General features: G+C 38.5%; 1 protein-coding gene across 1 annotated transcript in view; it reads right to left on the bottom strand.

Moving 5' to 3' along the window:
- Positions 1 to 22,935, bottom strand: part of LOC124596499 (putative E3 ubiquitin-protein ligase UNKL) — a 268,521-nt gene that overhangs the window by 37,970 nt on the left and 207,616 nt on the right. The window contains exon 11 of the mRNA XM_047135658.1: positions 3,509 to 3,669. Within this exon, the coding sequence (XP_046991614.1) occupies positions 3,509 to 3,669 (161 nt within the window). The remainder of the gene's footprint in view (positions 1 to 3,508; positions 3,670 to 22,935) is intronic.

The following is a 22,935-nucleotide window of genomic DNA, read 5'->3' as shown; positions in this document are numbered from 1 at the left end:
TCATAACTAATGAGGAGGTATTGAATAGAATTGGGAAGAAGAGAAGGTTGTGGCACAACTTAACTAGAAGAAGGGATCGGTTGGTAGGACATGTTCTGAGGCATCAAGGGATCGCCAATTTAGTATTGGAGGGCAGCGTGGAGGGTAAAAATCGTAGAGGGAGACCAAGAGATGAATACACTAAGCAGATTCAGAAGGATGTAGGCTGCAGTAGGTACTGGGAGACGAAGAAGCTTGCACAGGATAGAGTAGCATGGATAGCTGCATCAAACCAGTCCCAGGACTGAAGACCACAACAACAACAACAACTAATTTCAGAGTAACACATGCAGAAAGATAAGTCTTATGCATTTGCAGCTCTCATATTTTTACTTTGTATCATTTTGGTTTAACAAACACCTTTTCAATTTGCAAAATGGGGTGTAAACAATGTTGTTGTGAGTCCTAATCCCATCGGCATTCATTAGTGCATGAGTGAATTTGGTGCTGAATTTGGATTTTGTTTACCTCTCTCTCTCTCTCTCTCTCTCTCTCTCTCTCTCTCTCTCTGTCTGTCTGTCTGTCTGTCTGTCTGTGTGTGTGTGTGTGTGTGTGTGTGTGTGTGTGTGTGTGTTTTCCCTTTTCTGTACAGTTTTTTCCACGTGTTAAATAATGTGTCTTTGCAGAGTGTCGTGTATTGATTCACAACTTGTTTACTTTCTGCTATTGCTTTTTGTATGTGGAAATTATCTTCTACATATTACAGAAGAAAATATACACTTTTGGAAAAACAACAGGAACCTAGAGAACTCAATGGAACTAGTAGAGAGACTCGAGAATGTAGGCTTACCAGACACATTAAGCGTCATGTCATTTGATGTCACACCCATTTACACTTGCATCCAATAAATGAAACAATCAACATCATATAAAGACTAAAACAACAACGAAACACACCAGATTCACACATTAATGAAATAGCAACCATACTCAAGACCATAACAGCACAAAATTACTTTATATTCAACAAATAAATTTATTTCCAACATGAAGTACTGCCAACGGATCACCAATTAGTGGCCCCCTAGCCAACATACTCATGAAAAACTTAGAGAACAAATCTTCACACACATAATAAAACCAATATACTGGTATCATTATGTACCAAACAACACACACACACACACACACACACACACACACACACACACACAAACAGAACAGCTACACAATGAAATAAACAACTTACACCCACAAATTCAATTCACATTACTTAATTTTATGGATCTAACCAAATTAAAAACAAACAGCCATCACTACAAAATATTCGGGGAACCAACAACCACGAGCACCACCATTTACAATCTACCAAATCCCCCAGCTGCAAACACAAAAACGAGCTACAGATTCATGCTGCAGGGATTGAACAGAACACCCATAAGCAAACAGAATTACACACAAGAGCTGAACACAATAAGACAAATAGTAGTGGAAAATGGTTACAAGACTGATATGATAGAGAAGTTAAATCAAACGGTGGAAAATCCAGGATGGAATGTAACAGTATTATGAGACGGAAAGTTGCTACTCACCATATAGCCGAGACACTGAGTTGCAGATAGGCACAACAACAAGACTTTCACACTTAAAGCTTTCGGCTAATGGCCTTCGTCAACAATCAACAACAAACAGACAGACAGACAGACAGACAGACACACACACACACACACACACACACACACACACACACACACACACAGAGAGAGAGATAAAAGTAAACAAAATTCAAATTTGGTGCCAAAGGCACTTGGACAAAAATAAGTGTCGATGGGGTTAGGACACACAGCAATATTGTTTACATTGTGTTCTGCGAAGTGAAAATGCATTTGTTAAACCAAAATTATGGAAAGTACATTTAATATATGTGTGTGTGTGTGTGTGTGTGTGTGTGTGTGTGTGTGTGTGTGTGCAGTGCTCCCAGAACACAAAAGAAGGACCTATCACAACAAAACGTGAGTAATAACAAATATATACACAAAACATTTTGCCACACAAAAATCATGTTTTTAAAAATCAAGGTGGGGGTAAATTTTACATTTACATCGTACAGTTTGCAAATGACAAGCTATCAGTGGAGGACACCATACATATGGTCCTGTAAAAGCCATATAACGTAAAATCAAGTAAAGAACAAAAACGAACAACTGTCTTTAGGCCTCATTTTGTTACAACAATTACAACCCAAAAAATGTTCACTTGTTACAGTTTTTCAGTAAACCGAACCCACTGACGACGGCACACAGGTACCGAAACATATTTGGGTGACAAGAAAGAATAGTGTTTTGCATAAAATGTGAAACCCATACCCACTAATATGCAATAAGTTTAAGGAGAAAAAAATGTGATCACAAATCTGTTTCATGAAATTCTGAAGAAACACACTGTCTTATTCTTTAGCACTGAAAACTGGCTGACCACCATGTGTTTTACTATGATGACCATGAATTTTGTTTAACAGGGTTTCCTTGGGAATTTTACATTCAAGTACACTGTTAATGCTTATTTTTCCATTTAAAATTCCCGTGAGACACAGTTCTAAGACACCAAGGTTATATTTCTTCAATTTACGCTGTTTACATTTCTCCTTAAACTTTTTGTGTATTAGTGGGTTTAGGTTCCGCATTTTATGCAAAACACTATTCTTTCTTGTTACCCAAATATGTTTTGGTACCTCTGTGCCATCGTCAGTGGGCTCTGTTTACTGAAAAACTGTAAAAAGTGATCATGCGACATTTTCACACTGACAACTCTTACGATCTCAACTGTATGATGCAGCAAACAGAACTGTGTTCTATGTGGCAAATTCCTAAGATCACATACAGACACTTGCAACAATCACTTCCTCACTCCACCACTAAGATCGTTATAAACAACTGTTGACTTGTTGCTGTTTCACATTGTTGCTGCATTCATTATAACACATTTCTACTGTATTAACGAAGGTTTGTTCACAGAAGAACAACTCAAGAAAAGATATCAAACTTAACTCTGTTCCACTAAGAATATGCAAAGTTTTATTTGTGTGTCTATAAACAGGTAGGTATAATAGATTAGCTTTTGTTACTGCTCTAGTAGTCATTGTTAAGGGTCACTGCAGAACATACATAAGACCTAGACATACAAGTTGTTTTATGTTAGTCACCCGATAAAAATTTTAGCCCATTAAAAGAGTCAGTCCTGAAAATGATTAGTGTTTGGTAAAGAGGTTTGGAATATTGTACATTTAGCTACTGCAACAAAATAAGAATTTTCAAATGGTAAATGTAATAACTGAAATTTTAGTAGTTATTTAACATAAAATATTTTTTTAACTTTAGTTGACTTCACCCTATTTGATGGTAAGAGTTTTTTTTTATAATGTTCACATTAAACATAGCAATGATCATATTGCTTTAATTTTTATGAATGAATACACAGGAGTTGCAAACAACAATCAATTGACACACATCACTATGAAAAAGGTCATTACCGAATCAAGTGAATCTTGATGAGAAAACCTCGCAGCAGACAGAAAACTTGATTGAAGCTGTTGCAATGGAGATGAAGTAGACGGTGAGAAGTTTCCTAGAGAGCTTCTGCTATTCAGTGTACTGCCGGGGATGTTAACAGGCGCTGAACTGCCAAGCACACCTGCATGACAGACAATCAAACACTAATTCAATTATTCGACAAACACAAAATATTTATTATACTGATATCTGTGACAGATTTTCTCATATTTATTATTATTTTTATTATTATTTTGAGCTTTTCCTCATTGCAGAGGCTTATCTCCAACATAATAATTTACTTGGAAATTACAATACAACCCATAAACGTTCTTAAACTGTTGTTGTGGTCTTCAGTCCTGAGACTGGTTTGATGCAGCTCTCCATGCTACTCTATCCTGTGCAAGCTTCTTCATCTCCCAGTACTTACTGCAACCTACATCCTTCTGAATCTGCTTAGTGTATTCATCTCTTGGTCTCCCTCTACGATTTTTACCCTCCACACTGCCCTCCAATACCAAATTTGTGATCCCTTGATGCCTCAAAACATGTCCTACCAACCGATCCCTTCTTCTAGTCAAGTTGTGCCACAACCTTCTCTTCTCCCCAATCCTATTCAATACCTCCTCATTAGTTACGTGATTTACCCACCTTATCTTCAGAATTCCTCTGTAGCACCACATTTCGAAAGCTTCTATTCTCTTCTTGTCCAAACTAGTTATCGTCCATGTTTCACTTCCATACATGGCTACACTCCATACAAATACTTTCAGAAACGACTTCCTGACACTTAAATCTATACTCGATGTTAACAAATTTCTCTTCTTCAGAAACGATTTCCTTGCCATTGCCAGTCTACATTTTATATCCTCTCTACTTCGACCATCATCAGTTATTTTACTCCCTAAATAGCAAAACTCCTTTACTACTTTAAGTGTCTCATTTCCTAATCTAATTCCCTCAGCATCACCCGATTTAATTTGACTACATTCCATTATCCTCGTTTTGCTTTTGTTGATGTTCATCTTATATCCTCCTTTCAAGACACTGTCCATTCCGTTCAACTGCTCTTCCAAGTCCTTTGCTGTCTCTGACAGAATTACAACGTCATCGGCGAACCTCAAAGTTTTTACTTCTTCTCCATGAATTTTAATACCTACTCCAAAGTTTTCTTTTGTTTCCTTTACTGCTTGCTCAATATACAGATTGAATAACATCGGGGAGAGGCTACAACCCTGTCTCACTCCTTTCCCAACCACTGCTTCCCTTTCATGCCCCTCGACTCATATAACTGCCATCTGGTTTCTGTACAAGTTGTAAATAGCCTTTCGCTCCCTGTATTTTACCCCTGCCACCTTCAGAATTTGAAAGAGAGTATTCCAGTTAACATTGTCAAAAGCTTTCTCTAAGTCTACAAATGTTAGAAACGTAGGTTTGCCTTTTCTTAATCTTTCTTCTAAGATAAGTCGTAAGGTTAGTATTGCCTCACGTGTTCCAACATTTCTTAAACTATATTTTCAAAATATTCCTCCAGGTGTTTCGATCTTGTGTATCCTCTTCCTCTGCGCCCATTCTCCTCACTGTGTGCTGTACATTTTGGAGCCAGGTGGTCATAGGTCGTCGTCTTCTTCTTCTCCCCTCCGGTTCCCACTCCAGTATCAATTTTGGTATTCTGGCTTTCTCCATTCGTCGTACATGCCCGTACCACTTTAATTTCTTCCTATCCATTACGTCATATATTCTTTCTTTTATTTCCATTCTCCTTATATTTCGGTGTTCCTTATCTTTTCTTTTCTGTAGATTCTTGCTGATCTTCTCCAAAAGTCCAACACTAGAGCTTGTAATTTTTTAAAGTGCTTCATGTTAATTGTCCAGGTCTCCATTCCATACAGAACCACACTCTCTAATATGGATTTGTATATTAATTTTTTAGTTCTGCTCATTACATTCCTGCTCCATAAGGCTGAGTTAAGCATCCCAATGACCTTCCGTCTGCTACTAATTCTTTTATTGATTTCTGATTCTGATTTTCCCTCGATTTCTAAAATGGATCCCAAATAACAGAAAGTGTTTATCTTTTTGATTTTCTTTCCTTCAATGTATAGCTCCTCTGAATCATTAGTCAAGTATTCTGTTCTTTGGTAATTAATCTTCAAACCCCAAGTTCAGTATGCTACTGCTACTTGATTGCACATATAGTTAGCATCCTCCCCATCTTGTGTTACGACTACTTGATCATCAGCAAACAATAAATGATGTAGGTAAACTCCATCTCTTATTTCTAATCTCATATTTATCCACACGTAAAAATTTTCTTGTTAAATTACAAAAATCTTAGGCAGGACAGGAATTAGCATTTTAACACAAGCAGTTTTACTGAAAAGGAACATTTGACAAAATCTGAAAAAGGAGAAGAAGAAGAAGAAGAAGGAGAGCTCCTATGGCTATTAGAGATCTATCAGCAAGTGCTGATCATGCAGCAAGGCACTATATTATTTATTTTAACTAACTATCTATCATTAAGAGACACTAATCACTAAAGGTTAAACATGTATTTGCTTATTAAGTACTTTATCTAATAAGACACAGTGTTTAGTATCTCACTCCACACATTCATGATATATTACTACTGAATTCAAATATTTTGATCTTTTTTCTCATTAGAACCATTCAAGAACACACACTCACTCTCTCTCTCTCTCTCTCTCTCTCTCTCTCTCTCTCTCTCTCTCTCTCTCTGGAGTAGTAGTTTGAAAACTAAGATTTTTTCCATATTTTCCATATCTCTCCACTGCTAAGTGTATCTTCATTTGGCATGGTTTGGTGGTCCATTCTCAAATGCAGATGAAAACTGTACATGATTTATTTTCAGTAGCAGTCCATACGAATATGTTGCTATGTGCTACCTCATATAAAAAGCATTCTTGAAAGTGCATTCTCTTTTGTCAGTATGCTCCCAAGAATTTGGTAAAAATATTTTGGTGGAACATTTTTGTAGTTTTAAGTTACAAGGTTCATTGATTACCAGAAAAAAGTAAAAACTGTCCAAGATTACTACTATTCTTCATTGATGGATGAATTTCACAAGTAACTGATAAAAAAAATCAACCCTGAGTGGCAATGTGGCAGTGAAAATATTTTCTCTCATCAGGGCGATACAACTGCCCAAAAGTCTGTGGCTGCTATGGTATTTTCTCTTGTTAGGGCAGTATGAGAGAGTAACCCCCAACCCCCCCCCCCCCTCCTCCGCCCAAAAAAAAAAACCTGGAACAACATTGTTGTTGGCAGAGCTTGTGTAGTAAGGCATGTAATGCCACAAGGCATGTAATGTATAATGCAGCTCACAGCCAGTTCAGTGCCCCCTGAGTTTTTCACCTGGCTTGTTCTGTTCATCTGAAGTGACTGGTGGTTTTGCTAGCACTGTTTTGTTCTCGTTACGCTTTTTATGATGGCAAGTGTGTGTAGCTATGAAATTTTGTTTTCTACTCGGTAAAAATGTTGCTGAAGCTGTTTTAGTGTTGAAAGCGACTTACCAAGATGACACTATGGGAAAAACTCAAATGTACAAGTGGTTTGCTCAATTTAAAAATGGCGACACGTCGACTGACGACAAAACCTCATTTTGAACGTCCAATTGCTCGAATCAACAAAAATATTGAAAAAATTCAAGACCCGTGCTCACAGACTGTCGACAGACAACTGATCGACCGTCGGAGATTAGTTGGTTATCTCTGAGCTCGGTTCAGCGAATTTTAACAGAAGACAGCAGACCGGTTATTCCACCATGACCATGCAGCTGCACACTTATCCAGCTTTGTTTGACAGTTTCTGGCCAAAAACGGCACAGTTCCGCTGCCCCGCACACCTTACTCGCCTGACCTGGCTCCGTGTGACTTTTTATTATTTCCACACACGAAAAGGGGCACGAAAGGATATCAATTTGACAACACTGAAAAAGTTGACAAAAAACCGAGGGAGGAGCTGTCAGCCATTTCTAAAGATGACTACAAAAAATGCTTCGAAAAGTGGGAGCACTGGTAGAACAAGGAAGGCGATAAGGTTGTTTCGTAAATGATTTGAAAATATATAGCTTTTTGTTTTTTGGGTACCTCCTCATATGTTTGCCCATAAGTCTGTCGCTGCTATGGTAAATGTCAAATACCTAGTACTAAAAACTGAAGTATGATATCAGAGACGATATTGTAAGACACGAGGAAATGACACATGCGAGAACATCCAAAACAAATGATGGAATTATGGTAAAAAGATTCTTATTTTTGTGCAAGATGCAATTTTTTCAGGACTTCCAGAATTTAGAAAAATGTGTGGCAGAGCCTACTGCACTAAAATACAGACTACAAACTACTTGGTGATGTAATATTCCCTTATATATTATATTTTTTGTCATTTGGTTGTCCTATTAGTCTCCAAGCCTACAGTTAGAGAAAACAAAATATTGCCTTGAGGTTTTGATACATATGACAGCATCGTCAGACTGTGGTTACCACTGATTTATTCATTTGGCAGTCTAAGCTGAACTTGGGACCCTTTCGAGCAGTCTTCTATAGTATGACACTAGCTTGGTAGCAATGGCTTGTAGTGCTTCGAGAATTTCGGGGTAAATTCTAGAAACACTTGGCTCTCCACTGTCTTGAACACCCGATACTTTAATGATGAGGGTGAGAGTCTTTTTACGGTGCCACACACATCTGTGTGTGCAGGAAGGACAGCTGTGTCAGACGAGTGGCCCCGACAAGTGGTTACCAGTAGCGCCTCGGAATTTATATAAAAAAGTCAATGAGTGTTTGTATAATGTTCCGTGGTTTGTGGTGACATGAGGACTGTTACAGAGACAGATGAAGCATGTATTGTATAGAGACTTCATGTCTTGGCTCTACATGAGGCAGAACTTATGTAATTGTGTGAGTGTTTAGTTGATTCTGACATTTATCTTGGAACCAGTTGGCTTGCTGGAGTTTGTACAGAATAACTGTTACTTTGGGATGAGAGTTGAAAATATATTGTTGTTGAACTGACAAGATTCTACGAGTACATCATTTATTTCAAGAACAGAGAGTTGGTTAATATTATTCCTGTCAACCTGATACAGTCTTCGGAGAAGAATTAAACAGTGAGAGCGATGTAGCTCATGACCCAAAGAAGAGGATCGGTTGCACACGCAACGTATGAGTCTACTGGAAGAGACACAAGAGTCGTGCAACCCAACACAGCACTGTCTCTTGTCGTCCAAGAAAGCGCTAGAATCTGGCGACCGTGACAGGACTCGAAGAAAAAGGAAAATTGTAAGCCAAAAGCGGGAAGAAGATATTTGAGTTGCCAAAGCAACCAGGCATAACAAGACTGAGAAACTGTTTCAAGTAATTGCATTGTGTCTACTGAACCAAAGGAAATTGCTGACTGCAACGGCTGCCGTTCACCGTTGCTGACTTCGTGTCTGCTCGCCGATGCCATAACCAATGTTCGAAGCTGCCGGCGCCTGTGCTATTCAGTGGTGCCAATTCTATACCTGCTCACCGACGCAGCCTAGAATTCTACCCCGGGTGAGCATGAAATAAACACTTTATTACTCTAGTAAGAAGTGTCACAAAATACTGTGGGGTGACGTTTACTGTATAATTGAAACTAGTATTAGATGCTCACAAGGGCTAAAGTCTATAGAAGCATGGACAGTATACAACCAGTTGGAGAGATGACAGAACCAGCCATGGCTATGAGAATTGCTAAAGAAGGGCCTGACTTGTCTGAATTAGTAAATGTAATTAAAGCCCAGAGTGAAGGTCTAACTAGATTAGTTACTAAGTTAGAAGCACGGAGTGTAACTTCAACTGCTCAAATTGCCTCTTTGAGAAACGAAATAAGTACGACTTTAAGTGAAAAACTAGAAGTACAGGGTGAAGCTTTAGATTCTAAGTTTGCTATATTAAATGATAAAGTGGAGAATTTGTGATTAGATTTAACACTTACCATGCTAAGCCCTTAACTGCATGCCACTCCCTGTGTGCTGGCTGATTTTTTCTATTTTCAACAGACTTTAAATAGCTGTGAAGGACATTTAGTTAGAGATACATAAAAACTACAGGTATGGTTTAAAACTTTAAGGTTTCAACTTTAGATGGGTTAACAGCCATGTGTATGGGGCATATACTGTTTCCAAGAAGTGATGCGGATTTCTCCTCGATTTTGTGAAAATAAATTTTTGTCAAAAATTTATTTTTACTACTTTATTCAATTTAAAGAAGAAATAAATTTTGGAAAGTGATCATTTGACAATGAAAAGACATTTGTTATATCATTTGCACATAAAGCATAGCTAGATACACGTAAGCTATTTTGTATAGTGAACCACAGTGTGATAAAGCTTGAAGCACGGGGTGACACACAAACCTACATTACACTCACTGCACTCATAAGAAGTAACTTTCCTCCCAGCTTTCCCTGTAATGTTCTTTAGTTTTCCACTACACACTACACAACGTCTTTGTGCTTTCTTCTTCCCTTCTGCCATTTCCACACGGTTCGGAAAATGTTTCTTCGTCAATCGAGCAATCGTTGCAGATCCATGAGAATCCTCAATTCTCTCTCCTCTCTGTAACACTAACGCAGTGCAGACCTCCTGTATAAACTTAGGAATGCTCAGTTTCTTCTCATTGATGCAATTGTGCAAAATACAACCATTGGAAACTGCCATAATTATACTGTGGAAGGCAAGCTTTCTCCACCACTTCACTGTTTTGTGATCAAGTGCTCCATATGAAAGACACTGATCAAAAAGGTCTACACCAGCTTTATGTTTGTTGTAATCCAGCACTGCCACTGGTTTCAACTTCTGATTGCCTTCTCTTGTAGCAACAGGCAACATTGAGGACGTGTGCCTGGTACTTATCATCCACACATCCCTCTTGTCTTTCCATCGCAATGCTAGCACATCGCTCTTGCAGCGAAATATTTGTTCACCCTTTTTGAGTTTACCCTTTTCGAGAGCCTTGGGCAATCCTTTTCTGTTTGGCATTACAGTCCCTACAAGACCAGTGTTGGCTCTAGCCAGTTCTTTGGCTAGCTGAACACTGGTGTAAAATCTGTCAACATATACAGTGTGGCAATTACCTTGGAGTGAGCCGAGCAATCGCTTTACCACTGCAGAAGCACTGTTGTCCAGTTTATCGTCCCTTCCGTGGTAAACTTCAAAGTTGTATATGTACCCAGTTTTGGATTCTGCAAGAATGTATGGCTTCATGCCATATTTGTTTGGCTTATTAGCCATATAAACTTTGAAACCTACACGCCCTCTGAAAGGACACATACCTTCATCAATGGTTAGCACTTCACCTGGCTTATAACTTTCTTTCAAATTCCTTACCAAATCATCCAGAAGAGGCCTGACCTTATGAAGGGCATCAAAGTCTACTTCACCTTTCTTTTTTTGCTTTGAATTGTCATTTATGTGGAACATAGACAAAATATTCAGCAATCCGTCCCTTGGCATAATATTGGGGTAAAAATTGCAGCTAACCACTGGATCACTACACCAGTGACTGGCCATACTTGGCCTCTCACTGATTGACATGTGGAGGATAAAAGCGAGAAATGTCTTTGTTTCAGCAATTGTTAGCGTCCTCCACTGCTTGAATCTAGAATTGGGCCCGAATTTGTTTTGTGCTCTCAGTGTGGCCAGCTTCTGTCTAGCATATAGGTTTGTTTGTTCCTTCATAATTGAAATAACCCTGTCATTTATAAAATGAGAAAAAAAATCTAAATATTCACTAGACTGACCGAGTCCTACATTATTTAGCACACCATGAGACCCTGTAAATAACAAAATGTTTGGGGTTTGATCCACTATAGTCCAGTCATCCTGTGAAATGTCACTCATTCTTGGCCTCTTTTGATGATGAGTGGGGGGGAACACAGGCGGTGTCTCACCTTCATCTGACAACAAATCTGTGTCTGAAATAATACAGAATGTAACAGAACAAATCGCAACATGAACTGTCTTTTCTGCATCGATTTAGTAAGATGTTAGACTTACCTGGACTATCGTTATTTTCCGGCATTTCGTAATCACTGTCACTATCGAAATCCGAAAAATCATCATCAGTAGGTTCAGCAAGTACTTCTTCAATCATTTTTCGAAGTTTTGCATCCTCATCACTCGCCATTGTGAGTAAAAAGAAGATAAACAAGCTAAAACCAAAATACTAGCGCCAAAATCAACGGTGAACAAACGACAGGACACCACAGAACACGTAACATACGCGTGAAAAACACGCGTGAATTCGTTCGGAAATATATACGGATATATCGCATTACCTCACTAGGGGCTGCGATCTAGCGCTAATATGATGAACTACAAGCATTACAGGACCTACATGTTGCAGCGGGAATGCTAACTATGCATTTGAAACACTAAAACAATGTGGAATGCGGCGGGACGTAATATTACGGCGGCCGCATTTTCTTCGTTTCCGCCCGCGACGTAATATTACGGCAGCCGCACGGTAGGTGTTAAAGGATGAATTAAGTAATTCCATAACTGTCCAGATGAATCAAATGTTTACTGACCTGAGCCAAAAGCAGGATGACCAACTGCAGAAGTTGACTCAGAAATTAGAATCTGACATTGAAGACAAGTGTAACAATACAGAGTCTGAACGTAGTGAAAAATTTGGATCATTTCAGAGTGTGTGTAATGTTACATTTGATGCGGTAAAACAGAGGCTGCATACTTTAAAAGATAGGGTGGAAAAACAGGGTAAACTGATCCCTATTGTCCAATTGCAATTTGCGCAGGTGTCAACACTCGAGCTGATGACGTGGAAAGAAATTTTACGGAAAAACTAGCAGCTTCAGACACTATAAATATAAGCTGCCTGGAGGAACAGGTAGAGGAGATAATAGATAGAAAAGTTGCCACAATAGTAAACTCTGACAACATGTCTACAAAGCTATCCTATGAACTTCATGACACAGAGAAATGATGATGAGTTATGGAAAGAATTCAAACTTATGCAGGACGGAGTAGGGAACAGAGGGTCTTCCACTAACATAGTACTAACTAGTGATGTCATGACCGATTTACAATGGGGAGAGAATTCCGGGTTATCAAGGCAATTCACTAAGTTTAAGCCGGATGGGGAGGTACACCCAACTCGCTTCCTGAAGCGATTTAACCAGGCATTACCCAAGTTTTGGGAAGACACAAAAAAGATTGAATTTGCAGTGGGGTATCTTTTTGGGAGAAGACTCAGAGTGGGGTACCATAACATTGAAAACTTTTCTTCTTGGTAGACTTTCAGAAAAAGTTCAAAGGAAAGTAATGGTCACCCAGCACCCAGGAGAAAATACTATCGGATGTGTGGGACCCAAAATATTACGATAGTTCCTAAGGTACAATGATAAGATATTTTGATTGGCATTTAATGAGGGCGAAGTACTTTGATAAGCCCATGGAAGAAGAAGGGTTGGTTAGGATTCTTATAAGACGTTTACCTATTTATGCCAGAAAGGATATATTGTGTAGAGGATGGAAAACAGTAGAAGAATTATTATCCTTTGTAGATGCACTTGATGCCATAAATAGGGACCGAAATGAGAGCATACATCAAAATGAAAGTCAAAATTACTGAAGAAATAATAGTAGTAGTGGTAACTTTAAGAGACACGTGGCAAGTTTAGCGAGAGTACATCAGCATAGGCAGAATGATGGTAACGAAAATTTTCAAAAAAAAAAAACATTCACCTTCAACTATAGGCCCAGCTATGTCACAGGAATTTGTACCGAGTAATAATAGAGTCCAAAGTAGTAATGTGATACCTCAATTTGGTAACCAACCTGTGCTTACAAATAGTGAGGAAAACGTAGTGTGATCCGGACCCTGGGCCGGGTCCCAGGTCGTATAAATACACTAGGAGGCCTAAATTATAATAAATATGTTACTTATATGCATTAAGAACCCACCAAAGAGTGGTTGTTACTGGAAGAACATACCGATAACAACATTACTCCACAACCAATTACAATTGGAAGAATAAAAGATATTGAAGTTAACATCTTTATAGATTCGGGTAGTGAAGTGTCACTCATTTCGAGGAGTTCTTTAACACATTAAGAACTAAGCATGACTTACCTATACCATCAGTAACAGGAGTATATATAGTCGGTATAACTGGAACTCAAAGTAAGGTTGTCAAATATGAAACCCAAGTAACTTGTAACATCATCAGTGGTATTACGTTCCATCAAACACACCTGGCCGTAGAAAATATTAACAGGGATGTGTTATTTGGCATAGACTGGCTATCAGAATTTAACGTCGTGTTAAATTTTGAGGAAAATTTGCTTTATTGTGGAAAAGGAGACTAAAAGTGTTGTGTATCATTTGTGACAGACAACAATATGGGTAAACAAACAACAGAGGCCCAATGTTTGAAATTAACAGAGAGCGCACAATTGTCAACAGAGATTGGAAACATAAGTCATACATTGCACCAGACGGACATACAAAACAAAGTTTATGAATCCCAAATATTAACAAATGACCAAAAGTTAGATTTATCAGGGATTTTACTAGAATATGAAATAGTGTTTTCCGATAGTCCGGGTACCAAGCTCTTTCATTTTTAATGAACTGTCGATTACTACATAGTAGACTGATGTGGTGGATGTTTTTTCTTCAAGCTACCTCTCAAACCACAACAACTCGGACTGCTCTGCACATGTGCGAATCTGGCAGCTCGGGTGCACCAGAAAAATGTTTCCGGGTAGCATCTGTTTGCTTGTTGCTACTGTTCATACGCAACTCAACTGCGTATGCACATAAGCCCGCTGGCAACTACTCAAATGAACCCAACGAAACCGTTGTGACGTCATGCCCATCGGTAGCAGTTTCTTGTTATGAAGTATTGCACAGTCTTCGTCCTACAGCCTTTGATACATTTTGCTGTTGGTAGACGCCTGTATGTGTACTGTGTTTTGTTAATGTAAATGTGCATTTACTTTGCAACTCAGGTTCTATTTATTTTTCCTCATTTATGTTTTATTGCAGTAGCGTGCTGAAGTAAAATTCTGTGTTAGAGTATCAGTTCTTACCAGTCAAAACTACAAAAATTTGACTGAAAACTAAAACAATGAAAAATTCCTGGAATTCTAAAATATTCCTGTGCTTTTCCCAGTTTTCTCCAGGATAAAAAGATTCCTGGGTTTTTTCTGGTTGTCCCGGTGGGTATATACCCTGCAGGTGCAAAATCAGTGACAGAATGATGTTTATATATTAATGACTGCAGCAGAAACTTTCAGGCACGAAACTGGAAACCTGCTTATAAATCAAACTTCTTGAAGTAGTATTGTAATGAGATGGAAAGTTGCTCTCGGCACTCAATAGTGTTGAAAATGGAGGTAGACTGGCAGTATTAGTTCCCTTTAAAGGCAAGGAACAGTTGCCCGGAGTCCCTGAAATCCCAGCCTCGTCTGGAGATGATCAAGCCACAACTATTTACCAGGCAGCAGAGAAGTGGGGTATGGCTGATAAAATTCAGGCACAGCTGAATAAATGGCAGCTGTAAAAATATAGAAAAAGTGTTTGGTCATTACCTAGGCTGAATTAATGGCAGCTGTAAAAATCTAGAAAAATTGTTCAGTTGTGTCCTGTCATACCTACATTGCCGTCATCACATTTTTATTTGGCGTTTCAGTTCAATGACGGAGGCAAATTACATGTCGGACTCAGAAATTTTCAAGATGTTTAGAGTAAATTGATTGGAACTTGACAAGAACGCTTACATAACCTGGAGCAGTGAAGTATCTGATGATGTACAGTGTATTAGTCTCTGACTTCTTGAATTCCAACTGCACAGAAACAACTATGAAAAGATTACAAGAACTGCTGGAGTTAATATGATCTTTCTATGCAGCATTCCAACAAATGGGATGTCATTTCATATCCCAGGAGCTGTTACTCATTCTAGGTGAATGGCAAAGGCCATGCATTCATTCAAGATACACATATTTCAAGATCAGTTTTATTTACCTCATATGGAGAATAATTCATTAACAAGAATATGTATTTATCCTGAACACATGTACTTCTGAGCCAAGTTTCTGTCAATAAATAAATAAATAAATATCAAATGAAAAGGAACATTATACACAAAAATGATCTATCTTATTTTACAAATGTTGACTTTTGATGTTTTGTCACACACGTTACATAAACGTTCTTCACAAGGTTCCCTATCAGTGCCGATTATCTCCCAAAGACTTTCAACATGAAAAAATGACTTCCATTATAAAAGTGTAGTTCAGAAACTTGAGGAGATGGCTGTTGCCATGATGCACATAAAGGAGTACAACAACATCCTCATGAAAGATGAAACTGGGAAACAATTTCGATGAAATTACCTTTTGGTTCTACACAAATGAGTGTACTGAGGCAATAATTGTAACTAAAATGGTTTCTCAAATTGAAAATATGTGCCTTGTTGAAAATAAAGTAGTATTCCTTGAATTTTTCATGTAGTTTTTAATTCCTTGGAAGAACTGTTCAGAAACGGGAGTCAAAATTATTTTAAATAATTACTGGGTTTACTTGAATGTGTCACATACATTACTCGCACAAAAGAGAAGTGTAATGCAGAGATAAGGAAGAATGCAACATGTTTTTATGGAAACACATGTTGTGGGTGCTATGGTACAACATCAAGGTGATTGAGTGTTGCTTAGGGTTTCTTGGATTGAGATGAAATTTTTCACAGATTATTTTTTTGTCAACTGGAACAAAAGCAGTAGGTGGGGGAGGCAATGTTCTAACTTTGAGAAAATTGCATATAGCTGAAGGCCACCCTAGTGAGCACTCTACAGGGCGATTATAATTAAAGTGAATCATTCAAAACGCTGTAAAAACAACAAACAACACTGGTCAGAACGACGTCAAATTGCAATGGAATATTATTGGAGAAGGGGGAAAACGTATGGCAGAAGGAAAAAAATAGTGTGAAAATTAATCAATAGATGGCGCTGTATGTGTCAGAATATATATAATTGAAAATACCTATTATGCACATGACCCATCGAAGTTGGTATAAACACGCCGGGTACACGGCTTTTCCTCCTTTTGTGTCTGCGATGTTCGCCATGACTGTCTTAATGCATGATCGTGCTCTGTTTGTAAAGCTATATTACAAAAATGATGACCATGCACACGTCGCTCTGCAGAAGTTCCAGACACTGAAGGGTTTGAAAAAAGGCGTTGGTCCAATGACTGCTGTGGGTCTGGAGAAAATGATTTGGAAATTCAAAAAGATGGGTTGTTTTGGTGTGCTACCTGGAAGAGGGAGGAAACGAACTGATTCGACATCAGTGGAAGTAGTGGTCACAGCAATGCAAGAGGAGACGAGTGGTGGTGCGCAAACGTGTAGTGCACGGAAAATTGCCTGAACACTGGACATACCCGTGAGCAAGGTTTGTAAAAGCTATGAAACATCCCTCTTTGCCATCTATTCAAAATTACCCATGTACACGAGTTGCTTCCTGTTGACCTGCCAGCAAGAGAGACCTTTGCTTTAGAATTTCTTGCTCATATGGAAGTGGACAATGATTGACTGTGGAAGATATTGTGGACAGACGAAGCGCACTTCCATCTAACAGGATATGTCAAAACACAGAACTGTCAAATAATGGGCAATGGAAAATCCACACACAAATCAACCAGTACAACTTTATCCTGAAAAGGTCGCTGTGTGTTTATCATAGGGCCCTATTTTTTTTGAAGAGACAGGTGCTTCCAGTCCCGTTACCTGTACCATCACTGGCAAGCGCTATGAGTGTCTTTTGCGCAACCACATCATTCCAGCTCTCCAACAGAGTGGATGTGTGGATGGGATCATTTTTATTCAAGATGGCACACCTCTACACATTGCAAATCCAGTTAAGCAGCTGGTGAAATGCCATTTCGGAAATGCTAGAATTATCAGCCACCATTTCCCTACAACCTGGCCATCCCGATCACTTGACCTTAATCCGTGTGACTTCTGCTTGTGGGGCTATCTGAAAGATGTTGTGTTCAGTGTTCCAATTGCAAACTTAGCTGCACTGAAGGCACACATTCCGAACGTGATCCTGGAAACACTTCGATCTGTTGTGGAACATGCTGTTTCTCGATTACAACTTCTCGCAGAAAACAGTGGACAGCATACTGAATATGTTTTGCGCCAGTCACACGGAAATTAATAAATCAATTTGATGTTGACTGATGCTTTTTATGTGGTTTTCGCCCTCAGAACAACAAAAACCGATGTGATTGATGCTTTTTATGCGGTTTTGGGCCTCTGGACAATTAAAAACTGATTGCTTTTTATCCGATTTTTGGCCACAGGAGAACTAAAAACCGATTTTTCCCATCTGATGTGATATGACCTTGCCATGGTGGATGGGCTTACATAATTGAAAGTGGTAGTTTAATGTTTATATAACGACTGACCACTCGTTATCAATAGCCTAAAAGTACTATAGTAGGAGTCTCATGGAAATGTTGACACTTAGCACATCTGACACAGCCATACGTCAAGAAGTATTTGTGGGCTATTGGTTAAGGAGTATAGCTACTAAACAGTTTACATAAGCATAGCATAAAATAGATTTTGTAGTTAAAATTGTAGAAGGTAGGAAACTAAGGAGACGGGACCCAGCTAAGTTGAAAGAACCAGAGGTTGTTAAGAGTTTCAAAGGGAGCACTACAAAATGACTACCGAAACAAGCAAAAGACAAATGGGCAGTTTTGAGAGAAGGCAGCAGATGAACAATAAGGCAAAAATATGAGGTCTTGGATATTACAAAGTATGCTAAGTTTCACTGACAAAAAGAGAATGTAATGCAGCAAATGAAGCAAGGCAAATGGGAACACCAACATTTTTTTTAATATTTTTATTTAAAAAAGAAAAATAATAAAAAGTAGTGTAACACCCAAAGCATGAGCAGCGGCCATAGAAGAAATTTAAAGTTGCAAAAGTATGCATGGCTACAGGTCAGTTGGCTGCAACTTTAGGAAAATTAAAAAGAAAAGTGAGGCAGCCATACAAATATCAATAGCTCAGATGGAAGGGATAGAAGGACTAAAAAATGAAATAAACTTGAAGGCATTATTATAAAAAGGAAAGACAAGCTCGGGTCCGGGAGTGTGTTGTCTGAGAAGAGAGTGACAGGGCACTGAAATATGTAGCTCGAAACAAAGTACCTTCGCACGAAATTCCTACAAAATATTTACGATTCTTGACAGAACCAAACATGACAAAAGTGTTCCACCTAGTATGCAAGGCATATAATACACTCTGGGACTTCGAGAAGCACATAGTAATTTCTACTCCATAAGAGGTAACTGCCAAGGAGTATAAGCATTCATCAGGTTACCTTTCATTAGGAACACGGGTACACTCAGCGACTGTGATATGGTTTACAAATGATAGAGCACAGCAATTAGTTGTCCTCGTTTGCAGGTTTTATTTGCCACATCTAGATTTCCGCAGTGCCTAACCATTATCAATGTCAAAAAATTCAGGAAGTATATTGTCAGGCAATACTATAAAAAGTTACAACACATGGCATAACCTATACGGCTTATACACTAGATTACATACCACTATTTCATAGTATCAATGCATGTCAGTTCCCTGTTGTTCGGGTGTCTATCACAGTTCTTTCAAGACTACTGTATAATTAAGGTAGGATTTGTGGAGAACACATCGATTTGGCTGAGTTGCATCCTCTATAGCAACTACGTAATATATAACACTCAAAGGAAAGCAGTTATGGTCTCTAGTAAAAAACTTCAAATTTGCCTGCGATAAACATAAACCAAAATACAAGCAAAATTATTTACATTGCTGTCTGACTTATTTCCACATTTAACAGATGGTAGGAGCAGTCCATTCTATACAGTAGCTGGAAAATGCTTGTGGTTTCTTAAAACTCATTATAAATTCTATAACCAATTTTCCATTAAAAACAGTTTCAAAGTTATCAATAAAATTAAAAATACACCAATAACTGATGAAATGAAATTTGTTTTCTTGATTTGTCAACTTATACACAAACATACCTATTGACAAAACTGTGCAGGTAATTCAGTGTAATTTAATGGAACAAAAGAAGCTTTCTATGAGGGAAGTAGATGAAATCACTGCTACTTATGATAATTTTAAAATTTAACTACTTTAAATTTTATTCCCAACAAGATGATCTAAGCAGGGGAGCTCAAGATCAGGAATGCTCGCTGACGTATTTATCAATTATTTAGAAAACAGATTCTTTTATGAAAATTCCTCACTGGTGGACAAAATTGTATACTACTTTAGGTACACAGATGACAGCCATTACCATAATACTGTACAAGTACAATGGTTATAACACTGAACTTACAGGATTTTCTCCACGGTATGTTAGTGTAGATGCATGTACGTTGTTAATAACAGCAATTCAGTAATTTGTTTTATTGTATTTATAATTAAAATCTGTTTAAAGTGACACAGAGACACACATAATGGAATGCCAAGTCACACCAACCATCCATTGTGCTGACATTTGGCACCCACTATGAACTATTCAGTAAATAAGAGGAACAACATACCTGTCATGATGATTACATAAAGAGAAAAATAGTACAAAAGATAAAAACATTTAAATTAAATCAATTCTAATAGTTGCAACATATAGCATGTGCCTCCTTGTGTCTTGTAAAAATAAAAATTAGTTTTACCAATCTGATGTTACATGTATGTTTTAAAGAATAATGAAACAATTGACTCACCGACTCATAAGGAGTGAATCTGGAATTTTTTATTTTATTTCCTATGTTTACTGTTAAATGAGGAAATAAGTCTGACAGCAATGTAAATATTTTAACTTTTATTTTATTTCATGTTACTCCCAGGAAAATTTGAAGTTTTTTATTAGAGACCATAACTGCTTTCCTTCGAGTGTTATATATTATGTAGTTCATACAGAATGCGCCACACAGCCAATCGATGTGTTCTCCACAGAGCCTACCTTCATTATACAGTGGTCTCTTAAAGAACTGTGACTGACACCCGAACAACAGGGAAACAACATCTGTCGATGCTATGAAACACAGGTAGGTGTAATTGAACATATGCCAAGAGTAACTATTTATAGTACTCCAAAAAAAGGACGACTCATTGCTGTGCCGTACCATTTGTGGTACAAGTATTGACGAACCGTTAGTTTAATAAATCACAAGTGTAAAACCCTAGTACAAAGTACGTACAGAAGGAACAAACGACCGGTAGATGCCGACCTGGTGGTACACCAGTCGAGGTTCGAGAAATACGTAGGAACTCGCAAGACGATAACCGGTCCTACAAATCATCTTCGGAGATAGGTCAGAAAAATGCAAACCCGCATTTATAGTATTTGTAAATTTAGAAGTGCTTTTGACTCTATCGACTGGAATATACACTTTGAAATTCTTAATTTGTTCGGGATAAAATACAAGGAGAGAAAGATTATCTACAACTCGTACAGAGACCGGACCTCGGCAGTAAGAGTTGGAGGACACGAGGGAAAGGCCGGACGTGAGAAATGAGAGAGGACCGCAGTCTACTGCAAACCTCCGGGCATCGAGCAAGCCGTAAAGAATACCGACAGTCAGCGAATTTGAGCTCGAGAAGAAAAAATAGAAACTCTCACAACTCGTGGCACCAAATGTTTTACAGAAATTACAGACGGAATTAAAAAGGGAACTCACTTTTACCACCAAGTTAGGACTTACAGATGACCTCCGGTTCTTGAGAGCCAAAAAATCTTTTATTTACAATTAACTACATACACCCTTAAAATCCGTGCCACAAATGGGAGAAACATCAGCATACTCCGAGCTGCCGAAATAAGAGCGCCTGAGGTTGGTGCTCGAAATACGAGAGAAGTTAAGATTCGAAGTGACAAAATCTGTCAAGAAACACAGGTGAAGCGAACACTGTGCAAAAGCATAAGAATGTCAAAACTGAAATGATTCAGATAATGTAATGAGGACAGATCAAATGAGGACAGTGAGAAAAGATGATGATGATGATGATAATACAGAAATAAAAAAGCAAACTTTGCAGATGACATTTCATTTCTGTTAGACAAAAACGGAATATATTGGGAACAGAATAGATACAGAATCAAAAGGTGTTATGAGATCGGTTTTCCATACACCGTGCAGTTTGCAGACAATCCACGATTTTATGCTAGAAGACAAACGTCTTGGACCGAGAGACCAAAGTCCACGAAAGTAGTGAGTGTTTAAAATATCTCTGTTATTAACTCGAGTTCCTCTCCTTTCCAGCCTCGTGACACCCCAAGCAGTACAATGCTGCTTTTATTTCTGCTGCCTGCCTCGTCTTTATATTTCTCATTCCACGGTTTATTTGAGATTAATATACGTGAAAAATTCGAGTAGCATCCATTTTTATACACTCACACAGAATCGGAGCAAGTTTCTCTCTCCCATTCAACAGTCACAGAAATGCGACCGGTACAGAGCTCGGTATAACGTAGTCTGGACTTTAGCGACACGATTGTGTATGTTTTAGTAATTTTGGTTAAAAAGTTAGTCAATTTTCTCAACTGACAACAATTCCTCTGCCTACGGCGTTCGCCATACGACCGCGTCCTTGATTTTGATTCTCGGATTTGGCGACCCTATTGTGAGGCGAACGTCACTAAAAATAAAATGAGGGTAATTGAGAGAAATGAAATTAAAGCAGCTGATGCAGAACAATTAGAACGGGAAATGAGAGATAAGTTTGCTATTTGGGTAACAAAATAACCAATGATGGCAGAAGAAGAAGAAGAAGATGAAGGGGGGTGGGGGTGGGGGGGGAGAAAGAGGGGGGGTATATATATACAGGGCGTTTCAAAAAGAAAGAGCAGATTTCAAACATTTATTTCTCAAAAACTACAAATGATAGAAACACAATTCCAACGGTCCTTCACTCAATATGAGTACCAAATGTTACACAACAAATATCAAAACTGTACCTCAATATGAGCACCATTTGTTACACGACAAATATCAAACCGGTATCTCATTTCTTGCCACACACGACGCAACTGGTCTTTAGTTACCGAATTCACGGCCGCAACAATTCGATGTCGTACCTCTTGAAGAGTAGCGGGCATAGGTGGGACATAAACACAGTCCTTTATGTACCCCCACAAATAAAAATCGCAGGGAGTAAGGTCTGGTGACCTGGGAGGCCACAGACGATGACATTGATCTTGTGCTCCTGCTCTTCCAATCCACCGTCCTGGAATGGTGTTATTTAGGTACCGTCGTACAGGTTCAGAGAAGTGTGGTGGGGCGCCATCTTGCATGAAGATGAAGTGATTTGAATCTTC

The sequence above is a fragment of the Schistocerca americana genome, chromosome 2, assembly GCF_021461395.2.
Source record: "Schistocerca americana isolate TAMUIC-IGC-003095 chromosome 2, iqSchAmer2.1, whole genome shotgun sequence".
Taxonomy (NCBI): Eukaryota; Metazoa; Arthropoda; class Insecta; order Orthoptera; family Acrididae; genus Schistocerca; species Schistocerca americana.
Note: the sequence above shows the minus strand (reverse complement) of the source record. Positions and strands in the feature narration are given on the sequence as shown.